Raw genomic sequence first — 15,576 nt, forward strand, 5'->3', positions numbered from 1 at the left:
TGCTTCCATCGGAGAAGCAGAACGGTAAGGGTGTTTGATCCATATTAGCAATCCGACTTTCCGTCCACTTCCCCAGAGGACCCACGACATCCCCTTTGAGCGACTTTGCCCGAATGCTTCGATGAAACTCCTGTATCAGCGACAGCTTATCTTCTGGTTGTCTTTGGCTAGTGTTTGTTCTCCTTCGTTCACTCTTCTTGAAGCCCGTAAAGCCTTCTGAAAAGGCAAATTGAGCACTGGGAGAAAGCTCGTGAAGAATCTGTTTCGATCGTAGCATAAACCACCACCGTTTCACCTAGGATAACACAGCAAGCTGACGGCATTCCATTGTATCGTCGTCGTACAATTTCTGTTCCATTACAGGGAACTTCGGCGTCCGAGCAAATTTAATTCGTTTGCTACCCTTCCGGCTTTGACGAATCTTATCCTTGTTTAGGATCCATCGCTTCACCGTTTTCGTGTGAACAGAAAAATGCTTGCTTGTTTGACACAGATTCCTGCCGTTGCTCTCATAGAAATTGACGACTTCGAGTTTCACTTCTCTCGCGTAGCTCTTTCTGCTTCGATCCGAGACTCGCAACTCAGCCATGGCGAAAAAACGTTCAGGTGCGGCGCAACGAAAGATAAGACAACGGAAAGCGCGTGCGCAGTCACGTAATTCGCCACGTGTAGTGATTGCAATAGGTGCTTAATATCAAGTAGTACTGACTAGAAAAGTCATCGACGCCTAACAAAGGAAAGCCCTAATAAAAAAGGGCGCTTAACAACCTGTGAGTACGGTAATACATAGAAAGGTGGTTAATAGTCTATAAAATTATTTATCATTACCCATTTCTTAATTTTCTTTTGATAATCAAGAATGGCAACTTGGAGCGATTTTACGTTTTCGCTGTCTTCGTTGTTTTCGACGTCTGCAAGGCAATTCCACGTCAAATTTTGAACACATTGTTCTATTTTTTCTTCAAGGAAAGACGCTTTTTCTTCAGCTGCGCATTGCAGCTGTCTTTCTCGTTGTTCATTTTCGTTCTCGGCCATTTTGAGAATTTTTAATTCTAAGAGAAAATAATTTGCAAAATATCCTCAAGCTTATCTGCAAACTGGGGATAGCAACTTAATAAAAAATAAAAGTAAAATTAGTCGCTAGGAGCAAAATTTACTTGTGTTATTTCACCAGGAAAAAGAGAAGTGATGACGTTGTGGTGGAACTTTGCATTTTTAAAATTTGCGCCAGAGGATTGGAACTCCTCAAAATCAACTTTTAGGTTCTCCAAAGTCCGTTCTGGTAGAAGCCCACGATCATTAACCGTGAAGATCTCGTGCAAAGTATAGAAGCTCTGGCACTCCACTGGGACATTCTCTGCCAGCATGTTTTTGCATCCTATGAAAGTTCCATTCCCGTGCAATGTTGTCAAATTCTGTTTTGATAAAGTTCATGAATAAAAATCAAAGGCAATCTTAAAGATTTTACAGAATTTTCCTTGACAAAGTGTATTAAAAAATATAACTGACCTGTCAACAGCCGACGATGAATCAAAGTTTCCAGAATCTTGAAGGTTCTGCAATGGAAGCTGTCCTTGTAGTTTATTTAGATTATGCGTTCCTGTTAACCTTGAAGAAATCGATTAGGAATCCTGCTCCACCTCTTGGAAATTGTCTTCACCAAGATTCTATTTGCTACAACACGCAATTAGAGTTGTTCGCGAAGCTATTAATAGTACAGCAATGAATTCACGGCAAAACTGATTAGCTCTGTATTTTTCGTATAAAAATTTCTCTCCGCACATTTATCTCAGTGCTTGTTTCTTAGAAATGGCTGAAGAAAAGTGACAATAGTATTTTCACTTCCTCTGTCTGCCCTGATATCGCAAGGTACACCTAGCACAGGCATTACTGTATAATGCAGGCTGTTTTGCTCTTAGACATACCACCAATTGATGTAATGCACTTGAGATAATATCCGGCGATAACTTCGGGATCATTATTCGTCGTCGAAACGTGGAGCCACATTCTACACTCATCTGTCCACTTAATTAAATTCGACTCCTTTGCGCAGCGGCGCTATCGTGTCTGCATCGGCGAGCGATAGCGGACATAACGAAATAGACGCGCCTCTTTGGATACGAAACGACGTGTCCGTCTCGCCTATCTCTCCTAGTGCTACAAGCGAACCGCCCGTCGGACGACGCAGCGACTGTTTTTCCATCGTCGGCGTCAACGACTAAGTCCGAAACTGTGCGTTGCACCAGTCGCTCAAGCGGGTTCTTTTCCGCCGTCGCGCCGTTCCTCTCCGCGTCTCTCTCTCTCTCTCTCTCTGGACAATTTCGCGCTGTGTCCGACGCTTCGACCATAGATATAAGAGAAGGGAGAACAGAAACTCCCGGTATCACGTGATAGTTTACATTGGCTTTAGGGTCCCTTACTGCTCGTCATGCATGTCTCACTGTGTGCCCGTATATCGTTCTCGAAAATTTATTTATCGTCGAGGAGGACTCTATTTTTCCAAACGCTTCAGTTTCGTTTCTCTTCCGTTGAGTGTCTGCATGTCTGTAGTGTAAGGAATACTGCCCGACAGTAGACGGGCGAGTATTGGGCATCCGATCGTTTCGTACCTCGTACTCCTTCCGTGATCATGCTGAGCACTCGATTCCCTGTTTTCACTACACGCAGTGTTCTAAACTACTGCTCACGGGTGGATTTCTATCGTTGTATAGCGTCCATTCGCAGCGGCCTGCGATTTTGCAGCGTCTTAGTGTGAGAGTTATCGTACCTCTTACCGTTTAACGCTTTGTCGAAATTTCTTTGGAAGCGTTGCGTACAGTAGCCGCATCTGTCCTCAGTAGCAGGCGAAATTGCTTGAGTTCTTCTACCGTCCTTGGAAAGGAGGGTCACATCGCAGCGTGAGCGTGGCAATGATTCCGCCGCCACGGTTATTCAGCAGTTTGAGCCTTCCTAATCCATGCCTTCTGTGTAGATTAAAATGCCTAGACGTCTTAGGCTCAGTAGACGTAAGGGGGAGTACGTAAAAAGAAGATAGGACGCGAGAGCAAAACCAGCGTTGACGAAGACTTCAGTTCCCGCCGTATCCAGCATTTTTTTCACCGTCCGAAGTGCTTCGGTGTGACGAGCAGATGGGCTGGGCGTGAGATCCACCTCTAGAAAAGACGCTAGAGCCTTTCGAACGACGGCCATTTGCATGTGCCACGCCTGGTCTAACAAAGAGATAAAGTGACACCCGGGAGTTTCCAATCCACTTCTCTTATATCTATGACATACAAAGCAACGCCGAGTCTCGGCGTGCGTACAGTCGCCCACGTAGGGACCCCACTGGCCACTTCGGAAACAACCGTGGTCGAATTTCTCAACTGTCGGTTTCGCTTCTGCTGTCGCCCTCTCGTTGCGCTTGCCTTTTCCTCGACGAATTTCGTCAGCATCGTTTCTATTCGAGCCATCCTCTCGGGTAAATCTTCGTACACGTCCGGGACGACAGCTGCCGCGCGATGTTCGCGTCCGCGTCGTCCTTTTTCTTAGGGTCCTCCGGCATACACTTCGCGTCCCTCCTCCTGTTCGCGCCTTTCAATGAGATGTAGATCGCCCGCCTTCTCAATCGTCTGCTGGAACATTTCCTTCGGGTTTCGTTCGAGATCGCGGCGAAGACTGCGGCAAACCGCGAACGAAGTGTGGGATCAGCAGTATGGCGCGTGGAATATGCCAAAAGGTTGGGATCGTTAGTTCGGGTTGAGATCGTGAGTTTGGGTTGAGATCGTTAGTTTGGGTTGGGATCGTTAGTTTGGGTTGGGAACGTGAGTTTGGGTTGGGAACGTGAGTTTGGGTTGGGATCGTGAGTTTGGGTTGGGAACGTGAGTTTGGGTTGGGAACGTCAGTTTGGGATGGGATCGCGCGCCCTGGCGTGAGGGGAACTAGACATCACATCGGCTTGAAGGTCTTTGTCGTCTTTTATGCCTGAGAGCGTGTGCGCCAATAATTTCAATACTTTGCATCTGTAATTTTGACAACGACTAATGGCATGCACAACACTACGGTACTTGCAAGGAAGCACAGACAATACGAACGACAGTAACCATATAATCCTTCTAGCAGAAGTACGTATCGTTTCGTCAACATCATGTCAGACCAAAGCCGCCATGATTTTGAAAGGCAAACACGAACTTGTCGCGAAAGATCTCGTAGCTTTCGTACGTAGTTGGTATCGTCAATGTGCTCAGACACGTCTTCGCTGTAGGATATACATCTTCGGCACTGAAGAACAGTGTCGGCGTATTTGTCAATCCGACAACTGGCAGTGCTGCAGCTCCCGTGAAGAACGAAAAGACGTCGCCTATAGCAAGATTGGGTATGCGGCCGCCTAAGAGATAACAGTACTACTTATCGCTGAAAAGTACTTTGAAAACACCTTCTATTTCGTCCAGCAAGTCAAAAAAATTCATGAAAGCTTCTTCTTTCCTTCTCGCTTCTTTGCTCTCTTCTTTGGCGTAAATTTCCTTCCATCAATTTTCTGAGCTTTTCTGCGCAACAGAAATGAATTTCCAAGAATCTCTATATCAGAAACATACTTGCTGTCATTTTCTTCTCTTCATTGAAACAAAGGTAGGCGAACGCACTATCCGTTGACCCACGCACAAACTCGAGAAATCCTGAACAAGTTTGAAGTCAGCGTTAGGAATTTTCTACTATTGTACGTCAACTTGTGCCTGCCAATAATCCATCAGATATCTAAAGAATTCTTCTCTAAGAAACTGCACAGAAGTAGCTTTTCTCGAGTGTTGAATTTTAGTTCGTCCTTACTGTAAGACGTTCATCGTCTGGACTTTTGTATCCCTTCGATCCGGCTTGTCAGCCTTCAAGGATCGTGCATTTAAGCAGTCGAACATTCTGTCGAATACTCGCAAGAACTTCGCCGTCTCCTCTGCACCGTCTATTTTGAAATGATGTAATGCATCGGCGACGCTGGAACTCAAAACCTATTGCACGAAATTTGGCAACAATTACATTCGTCCGCAAATGTATTAAAACACAAACGTACCTGTGCAGCAAGATCCACTCGCATGCGAGAATACAACGTGAGATCCACGTGCTCAAGCTTCAACTTTGGAAGCACGGAAAGTCCGCTTCTGTCTGATGCAATACGGCAACGATCGTATAAATCGCGTATGTGCTTCCATGTCACAAACTTTCCGTTTATCTACGTGGGCCTTAGTCAGCCAAAAATTACTTCTGGTTCCACGTTGGCTCACGATCATCGATCGACGCGAGCTGCGTGGGTACGAGTGCGACAGGCAATTTCGATTTGTTTTTATCAAGTGAGGGACGTCCGAGAAGAATAGCGGTCGCGGCGGATGACTGTATCGATTGAGGACCTTGTATACAACTCCCTCATTTTCCGGGGTCCAGTGCTGCCTGAAGAAAAGACGATTCCTAGCAGCACCATCCGACGTCACGGCGATAACGATGAAGCCACATATTTCCAGTTGTCGAATCGCCTCCCATATTATCGCGTGCAGATCGACAGAGTGAACGCCTAGGAAAACAAGGTGTCACCAGAGCCAAAGTAATTGCAATTTTGCCTGTAGTTGGGAAGTGGGCGTAAGGAAATTTCAAGGACGTCACCAGCCCACGAACTATCAAACCGAGCACGTGCGTCGCGACTGGAATCTTTCCTTCCCGGAACCCAGCCTTAAAATCCGCCAACGTGTTGTTGAACTCGCCAAGATAATCAAGCCCAACAACGTCCCCCGAATGTTTGTCGAAGAAAATATCCTCTCGGACTTTCATCTCGTCGACAAGGAGAACGACGTGCCTCTGGGCCTCTGACAGGAATCCTGTTATATCAAGGAATGGAATGGTTTGATATTAATGTGTGTACATGTGGTTTTGCACGTGCCAGAATACGCACAGCATGCGCGAGACATTCACGCGACCTACGTCACTACGTCGTTACGCGGGCTTTCCTGGCTAAGTGATGTCCAACGCTTGCGATCGGTGCGATCGCTCGTACAAGAGCACAAAAGCTCTCAATCTCCACCGACGAACGGCCCACGACCTCCAGGCCTTCTCCTCGGGCCGGTTTATCTGTCATCTTGGCTGCAAAAACACGTCGTTCCGCCGAGTCGCTGATTTAGTGACCCATTCGGCCAAAGAGCACGAATACGATCTAGGCAAAGCAGATTAAAAGTAATATCGGCCTTCATGTGTCCTTTCTGTAGGCGTGAAAAACGAAAATTTTAAAAATTCTGATGAATTTCTGTTTTGGAAAGCATCTGTCGAGAGCTCCAGCCGATGCCACTATAAAAAGGAGACGTCTGATAAAGGCAAACAGTTACCATGCTCGAGATAATTGACTTTTATTAATACATACTGTGTATAGTGATAAAGGACAAAACCGTGAAGTACTTTGTGTGCAGTGGTGACGTTGAAGCTCAGAAGAACACCTGGAAGAAACGGAAAACCGACCAGAAACGTCCTGGAAAGGCAATGAGGGAGTCGGTGAAAATCAATGGAGTCTGCCTAGCTTGATTGACGGCCACTTTCTCAAAAGAAGGAACTGTTTGAGTTTGGTACCTCCCCCACCACACTGGCCACGACCCAGAAAAGGATTCTTTGGCACATCTTCCTCTGCCAGAAAACATCAAAGAGAAAATTAAAATAAAAGGCTCTCAGGGAGTACCGATTTCTCGCATTATTGAATGTGCACCGTTGATTTTGAAGAGTACCAGTCCTGGGTATACTAATCCATGTACATAATAGATAGATATACAGGAAAGTGTTGGTAATTGAACAAAAAGAGACGGCCAAGAAGAGCTAAAACGACAGCATTACGTGACAAAGCAAGACTGCAGAAATCTCGTTAAGCCATTCGTCGACGTGTCCCTCGGAATCCGGAATCCGGACGACGCTGCATCTTTCCACACTATTGTAAACGAGCTGTCGTCAGAGGAGTACTGTCCAGTGACCATCTACAAACCTTATGGAACTGCTCCCACTGATGAGATGCTAGCCTCTGGGCTCCAGCTCTCTGCTGATTCTCTAGTCTTTGGTCTGATGACCAAGACGCAGAGAGAGGCTCTGATTGACTACGGCAAAACCATTCTGTGCTTAGACAGCACTCACAAAGTGACACAGTATGACAATTTCAAACTGCTGACTCTTATGACCTGTGACCATTATGGAGAAGGTAAGCATACATTAATATTGGTAAATAATGTTCAAACATATTAATTTGGCCGTGGAAAAATACATCACATAATTAATTACAGAATTAATTATTTAATTTAATTTAATTTTTAATTATCTTAATTAAATAATACTAAATTAATAAGTATTTATTACAACAAACCCTTATTATATGCTTACATAGTCTTATTAGTTACATTGATATTAACTATTTTGTTCCAAACCTTTGTTTTGAAGGAGTTGCCGTTGCTTGGTGTATTACCAACAAAGAAACTGTGGAACATTTGACAGCTTTTCTCAGAGCATTCTTGCATTAGTTCATGGCATCACCTTCAGCTGCATTATGACCGATGATGGTATTATCTAAGAAACGTCATAACTGACTTGAAGACTGTCTTCTGTTAGACTGGGCAGTCTCAACAACTATCGGAAGAATTTTTGGGTCTCAAACAAAGCACCTTCTCTGTCGTTGGCACGTTGAACGGTAGAGAGCAGTAGACATTATACAAATTCTGCAGTATCGCCGCGTAGATCCTGGAAAAGAGCCCTGTTTTCAAAAGTCAGTCCTCCTGAGAGAGAAAACATAAGGCTGGTTGACGGCATTAATTGAAGAGACTGACCAGGGCAAATTCCAGCAGCTCCTGACCAATTTCGAGTGTTACTGCCAGACAACTGAACCTGCATTCTTCAAATACTTCCATGCCACCTACAGTAACCGACCTGAAAAATGGGCATTATGCTGCAGGGACTTCGACCACTCAGACACTGACACCAACATGTTTGTGGAGAGGTAGATGAGATATAAATAGTTGCTTGATATCAGTAACACCGCCTCATCAGTTTCCACAACAAACTGAAGCATAACCCATCGTATTTCAACGGACACAGAAACCGTCGGTGTGACGTCCTGTTGAACACATTGCTAAAATTCGAGAAGGATCAGTACTTTGCCATTCTTCAAAAACGGGAGAAAATGAAGGTGAATGCCAAAATGGCAAAGGAAAGTCGTCGTCACAAACGGGGCATGGAAATTCCTTCAGAAAACATCATGGTTAGACATTACACAATATATAAGTACTTCATTTCAATTCTTTTAATGATCCTGCAGTGCGTTCAACCTTATGTGTGGACAGTGAAATCCCAGAGTGGAGTAGAACAGTACGAAGTGAAGAAAGTCGACGATTGTTCTCAGGAGAACTGCAAGACGTCCCGTCTCAAGTGCTGCATAGAAGAGGCCTGCAGATTTCTTTGCAGGGACATGTATACGTGCACTTGCCCTGACTACAAATAGGGTCATCTCTGCAAGCACGTCCACGCCGTCCATCGGATGAACAAAAAGGCTGACGAGAATGAGTGGATGGAACTGGAGAGACTTCTGTCTGAAAATAGAGTAGAAGTGTCACCCCCAGTGTCACCCCCAGTGTCACCCCCAGTGTCACCCCCACCGTTCCAACTCGAAGCTCTCAAGGCACGTAGTGGTAATAAGGCTACATTAATTCCTGAACAATCAGAGAAGCAGATTAATCGTAAGAGGATATTTTTATGCTAACCTCAGTAATTGTATGTGCTATTTAGGAAAATGGCAAAAATTCAAGACAGCATGACGGAATTGGAGCGCCTTGTGCAAAAGTCAACCGTTGGTCCATCTCTGCCATACATTGAGGAGCTCATGGCCTCCGCCGTATCGGTTGCAAAGGCGTCTCAGGCAGCGGAGAGTCAAGCAGATCCTCAACCGTTTCCTGGGAAGAATTTCAGCTCCGACATCGCTTTCCAGAAAGGCAGAAATCAAAGAGGAAAAGAGGGCAAAAACCTTTGAGGTTGAATCTCACAGAACAGTTCTGCTATACACAAATTTATTTGTAAACATAATTATAATTAAAGTAATAATAATAAAAATAAATAATAAAAAATAAATATTAATAGTGAATATTAATGCTAATTAAATATTAACAATTATTATTCTGAATATAGTAATGACAGTAATATAATAATAATGTCATTTTCCTAGGCGACAAAAGACGCAGGCTAAAAGGCCCGCCTTGGAATCATTCTTTCTTGCCAATCCTAAGAAAAATGGTTAGACAAATTAAATGCAATTTTTTGGTTACTATTGAATGCATTTCAGAAGGTGCAAAGGAGAAAAAACTGTCAGGGGGAACCACCTTCTTCTAACGGTTCTTCATCGCCGGTCCTTAATGAGGAAAATGATCGAGGATATGATGAATGGCTACTTGCTACCAGTGCCAGGCTGCCCATCACTGCCTATCCCACAGCTACGCCAAGCGGAAAAGCCGCCTGAGAAACCCACAGGAATCAAAATCCTTCCGCAATGTCTTCGTCTGAAGAACCGTACCGGGAAGGTCGTCATCGGGGACGGAAATTGCCTCTTTCGTGCATTGTCCATTCAACTGTTCAACCACGAACTTCTGTACACTCGCCTGAGGGCAATCCTCGCTCTCTGCCAGAAAGAAAATCCCCAATGGTATTCGGCAATATTGGGAGGACAAGGCAATTTCCTAACTGAACATGTGGCAAAAATGGAGAGAAACGGTACATGGGGCACACAGGTCAGTCAATTATTCCTTTAATTACAGCAAATAAACTTTATATAAGATACTTTAATTAATAATTATTTAACACTTATAATGTTAACCATAAGTACCAAATAATTTCTAAACAGTCTAGTTAGAGTGCGATTTACGTAATATAAGTATGGTTTCGTTTGTAGGTTGAGCTGCAGGCGGCAGCAGATCTCTTTGGAAAGCCTGTGTACGTTGCCTCACCGCATCCTGTGACGAAAGCTTTTGGCTGGATGGTGTTCACTCCGCAAAGCAGCAGTTTCGAGAGCACCACGAAGGAGTTGGTCGCCGGCATCACCCACCTTCACTATACTGTCGACCACATTGAAGTGGCTCACACCGGATGCCATTACGACGCTGTTATGAGCAAAAACGGCGAAAAACTGCCCCAGCCCGACTTACGATTTGGCCAGGAAGGGCCCTCTCACGAATTCGTCGTCAAATGAAGTCTACGCACGTCTTCGCGGCACGACTCGCACGTTTGACGCACATTGCCACGCCTCTTACGTTCATGCTCATGCTTTCTAATAAGGTTATTGCCGTTCCATTCCTTGATATAACAGGATTCCCTCTGACAGTAAGTCTAGCTGTGCCTCGATTATGAGGTGATCATTAGCTTCTTTCTGGAACCCCGGCTTTGCGGTGTAGAAATGCACGTAGTCGCGCAGCGTTCTCTCCGATGGGAGGCGCATAAAACCCGACGTGCGAGCGGCAGTGTAGGCAGCAGACGAAAGCATTTTCAAGTTCAGCGCCCACCTTATCATCATTGGGTGCCAACGCATTCCACGACTTTCGTGAAGTCGTGCCGCCTTCTTCTGTTCTTCCCAAAACAACCGCATATAAGTGAAATCAATTTAAAGCGCAAGGAGTATTATTACACCACATACTGAAAAGATCCAGTGGGAAAATCCTCTTCAATGGCAGACGTTTTCTTGTCTATAATGTCTACCAGGTTGTCGTGTAGACGATCGCTGACAACGCCGCAAGACTCAACGGAATTCACTATCGTCGATGTTAGGGGTCGAATGCGCCTCTGGTCACTCTTCTTCTTTTTAGCCAACTCGAGCAGCTTCTTCGCTCTTTGTGGGGTTTCCAAAGAGGAGTTAGGCCCAAACTTTGACTTTAGCACGGAACTGGAGATGCGCCTCTTCACCATCCAGCTCGCCTCTTCGCACACGCCGAATGTCAAAATAACGCGCGTCAGGATTTCCTGCCTGAACAATGGCGAAAGTAATTACAGTAACTTGGACGTACCAGGGCAGACGTGGAGCGTTTCCACAGTTTCGATCAGCGCGTCCTCTGAATCCGCTAGCATAGCGGGCTTCATCAAAAAACCTCGGACGTAGACGTCGCCTTTTTCAGCAGATGCTATGGGTAATTCTCGTAGGGACTCCTCCTTGGGCAATGTCTGCTTCGATCCGGCTACCGCATTCCCTCACCTAAAAGCGCATGCGCTTATATGCGAATTTGGTAAGCGCATGCGCTTATATCTCGGGCAGAGGCGCATGCGCTTTTAGGCGGGGGACAATCTGCTTCCGCGAGCCATCTTCAAGTCCGAAATGCATCGTCGCTCGTACTCGCTCGAATTCAAGAGAAGGGTCATTCTTTCGCTGGAAGCAAATGGAGGGAACGTGTCGAAGACGGCAAAAGAGCACGGTGTGCATCGCCGTGTTGTCCAGCGATGGAATCAGCAGAAAGAAAGTTTGTCTGACGCCGCTAAATCGCGTGATACGTCTACAAGGAAGCGAAGACGCCTATCTCGTTCAAGTTCAATCGCTTGCAAATTTCCTGATGTCGAGGCGGCCTTGGTTGAATGGATCAAAATGTGTCGAGATGATCGAATCACAGTAGACGGCTCTTTTGTGCTGTTGCCTCACAGGGGCAAAAAGTTCCTCCTAATAGTAGAGAACTTGCAGTGAATTTTGTAGAAGAGTGCGGTAAAGCCTGCGCAGAAAAACGCTACCCCCTCTACGGCATTGCTGAAACGCCACTCTGGTTTGACATGCCAGCAAACCGCACCATTGATTTTCGAGGGGTTAAAACAGTCGCATCAAAAACCACTGGCAAAGAGAAATTTTGCGCTACACTGTCGTGCTCGCTGCGTTTGCTGATGGTAGCAAACTTCCTCCCATGATCATCTTCAAGGGACTAAAAAGAATTCCTAAAGTTCAATTTCCTGCTGGCGTGGTTGTCCAAGTTTCTAAAGGTGGGTCTATGACAACAGAACTTCTTCTTTTCTGGCTTGAAAATGTCTGGAGACGCCGAAAAAACTCACTTTTTCGTTCTCCTGCACTTCTGATACTAGACCGTCATGCTAGTCACCTCCATCGCGATGTTCTCTCAGCTATGTCACAACAGCATCAAACGAGGGCCTTGTTCGTTCCACCTGGCATGACACCAATTCTCCAGCCATGTGACGTGTCATGGAATAAACCCTTCAAAGATGCTATGAGAAGGAAATGGAAGACGTGGCTCGTTGAAGGCGAAAAAGAATACACAAGAGCCGGAAACAGGAGGTCTGCATCCTACAAGCAAGTCGCCGAGTGGGTTGAAGAGTGTTGGAAGGACTTGGATAGCGACATCGTTGCACGGTCGTTTGTGCATTGTGGCATTGTAAAGGTGCCAGAGGAAGAGAACCCTGTTTATCATCATCGCCTTCAGCAAATCATTCTGGACAAGAACCAGACGAAGAGAGCAGTGAAAGCTCAGAGTCAGAAAGCGACTTGGAATTCGAAACTCTGAGCGAATCTGAAGATGATTAGACGCGCACTTTCAAAGTTAGAAACTTTTGCTTTTGATGTGGCAGTGGTCTCCGTAAAATAAAAGGTAAATCAAAATAGCGCATGCGCCTATAAGTGAAATAAACACAGCTAATTACAAAAACTTGAAAAAGACAGTATCTATCTTATAAGCGCATGCGCTTTTATGTGAGGGAATACGGTAAGCAGCACGCAGTCGTCAAGCGCCAGACGATGCCATGAATGGACGCTGCAGCGGAAAGGCATGGCATGATGCAACAGCATCAGCACATGTGTACCTGACATCGACCGTCGAAGGATTTGGGGTTTTGGCAGCTTTCCGAGTTCCTTTTCTTCGAGAGAACCGTAAATGCCGTGGCATACCTACAGTTTAATAAGTGTCACAAAAAGTCCAAAAAGGAGGCGATTGGAAACTTTTTCACGACCGTGACTGCCGCAGTTCGCTACAAACAACATCGACGAAGCGATCAAACTACCAACACCGTGGTGAAATGGATTGGCAACTCGGCTACATGTCCCACCGTTATGCCTGAGAAGCCACGCCTATTCTTAGACAAAAACGGCGGCAAATGGCAATGGCGTCACCGAAACCCTTCTAACCAAGCGCATTACACGCGCCGATGACCTATCTTAACCTCAGTGAAGCGTAGGTGGAGCCCAGAACAATTATGTAGATGTAGGACGTCACCCCGTTTACCGAGTAGGCGTACGCGTGCTTCCATAGCCGCCGGCACTACTTCGGCGTCATTCGAACAACATCTCACCTTTTATAAGAGATAAAGAACGTTCTTGCTTCGGAAGCGATTCTCAGAAAGAAATGAGAGAGGACGAATTCAGTCGAAGTATACGGGACAGGAAGCAAAGGAGCGAGACACAGTTGGAACAAACGCATATACAAAAATCACGTGACAGCGGCTAGTTACCAATCCCTCTTCTCTGCTGTGACTAATAGAAATAAAATTTATTGGTTGAATAAAACAAATTAATTATACCCATCTTTAGAATGAGCAAACAAACAACTCCACCAGCTCATGATACATATTATGAGTTACCTCTTGTTTGCATTGGGCACAATTAAGCGCGAATTGAGAGGAAAGATGGCAAAGTTCCATGAGACAAAATTCCTGACAAGTGGGAGTTGAGAATATCCCTGTCGACCTCCTAAACGACTGGTTGGATTTAATTGAAACCTTTCTCTTAAGTTTGCGGCGCCCCTCCCCATCATTTTGAAGGTAAATAAGTTGATATCAATAACTGCTTAACAGCGAATCGGCCCTTTATGGAACCATGGGCGTTCCAATAGACCAAATTCCTGACAAGTTCGAGTTGTGAGCATCCTTGTCTACCTCCAATAGAAGTAAATAAGTTCATATCAATAACGGTTAAGGAGATAATAGGTGAATCACGGAACCGTCTATGTTCCAGTAGACCAAATTCCTGGCAAGTGCGAGTTGAGAACATCCCTGACTACCTCATAAACGACTGGTACCATTTAATTATGATACGATTTAATTAAAACTTTCTCTTAATGTGTTTCGGCACCGATCTTTCTCACTGTGAAACAATAAATAAGTTGATATAATAACTGTTAGGTGATAAATTGTGGAACTATGTGAGTTCCAGTAAACCAAATTCCTGACAAGTGGAAGTTGATATTATCCCAGTTTACGTCGTAAACGACTGGTTGGATTTAATTGAATTGTTTCTGTTAAGTTTGGGCCCCACCATATCATTTTAAAGAAGTTAATAAATTGAGGCAAACGGTTAGATATAGAATGTACTGGCACACCTTCCCAAGAAGGCCTGCTACTACGTGGACTTTCAGTGGTTAGCAGCATTCCCACGGTGTATTTCGGGGGACTTTCACTAGATGAACGCACAGAGGCACCAGCGGAAGATGAGGCAGATACATCTAAAACGAATATTCAAAGCACGTAAGCAAGATGATGAGAATTAACCTGCGTCGTTTGAATCAGAAGAAGAGCTTCTACTACGTGGACTTTCAGTGGTTGGCACAGAGGCACCATCATCTACATCTAATATTCAAAACACGTAAGCAAGATGATGAGAATAAACCTGCGTCGTTTGAATCAGATGACGAGCCTGAATCCCTTTTAGAACTTTTGGCTATGGACATGTCTAGAATAAAATGCCAGACATGAAAGGAAACGCAACCGAGGCCCCTTTCACCTTCAAAAGTTACTGCCTTCTTCAAACGTCTCCTTCGGTCGGCCATGACTTCAGTCGAAAACAGCGATCGAGAGAGATGTATCGTCTGCGCATGTCTTCGGGCCGCGAGCATACTTCGTGTAGTTGGCGCTAGCGCGCTTTTTATATCAATAGCAAGCAGGAGATAATCTGCGTACCATTGAACCATGTGAGTTCCAGTAGACCAAATTCCTGACTAGTTCGAGTTGAGAACATCCTTTTCTCTCCTATATACTACTTGTTTAAATTTATTGAAAGTTTCTCTTAAGTTTAGAGCCCCTCCTCATCATTTTGAAGACGTAAATAAGTTGATATCAGAAGCGGTTGAGGAGATAATCGGCAATTCATGGAACCATGTGAGTTCCAGTAGACCAAATTCCTTACAAGTGCGAGTTGAGAACATCCCTGACTACCTCCTAAACGACTTGCACTATCTAATTGAAACTTTTCTTAAAAGGTTGGGGCGCCCCTAACCCTCATTATTTAGAAGTATTATCATGGACAAAATCGACGATTTATGGAACCACGTGAGTTCCAGTAGACAAAATTCCTGACAAGTGGGAGTTGAGAATATCCCTGTCGACCTCCTAAACGACTGGTTGGATTTAGTTGTTTTCTTTTAAATTTACAGCGCTCCTCCCCATCATTTTGAAGAAGTAAACAAATGTATATCAATAACGGTTTAGCAGAGAATCGGCGATTCATTGAACCATCTGAGTTCCAATAGACCAAATTCTTGACAAGTTGGAGTGGAGAACATCCTTGTCTACCTCCAATAGTAGTTAATAAATTAACATCAATATTTAAAGACTCAACCGGAAGAATCGCACGCTGGTTAATGA

General features: G+C 44.9%; 1 protein-coding gene across 1 annotated transcript; it reads left to right on the top strand.

Annotated features, from left to right (window-relative positions):
• Positions 1–9,383: 9,383 nt before the first annotated feature.
• LOC136190074 (uncharacterized) lies at positions 9,384–10,213 on the top strand. Its single transcript, XM_065978146.1, has 2 exons — positions 9,384–9,755; positions 9,917–10,213. Exons 1-2 carry the CDS (start codon positions 9,384–9,386, stop codon positions 10,211–10,213), a joined length of 669 nt encoding a protein of 222 aa, XP_065834218.1.
• The last annotated feature ends 5,363 nt before the right edge of the window (positions 10,214–15,576 follow it).

Source organism: Oscarella lobularis, chromosome 8 (assembly GCF_947507565.1).
Source record: "Oscarella lobularis chromosome 8, ooOscLobu1.1, whole genome shotgun sequence".
Classification (NCBI taxonomy): Eukaryota; Metazoa; Porifera; class Homoscleromorpha; order Homosclerophorida; family Oscarellidae; genus Oscarella; species Oscarella lobularis.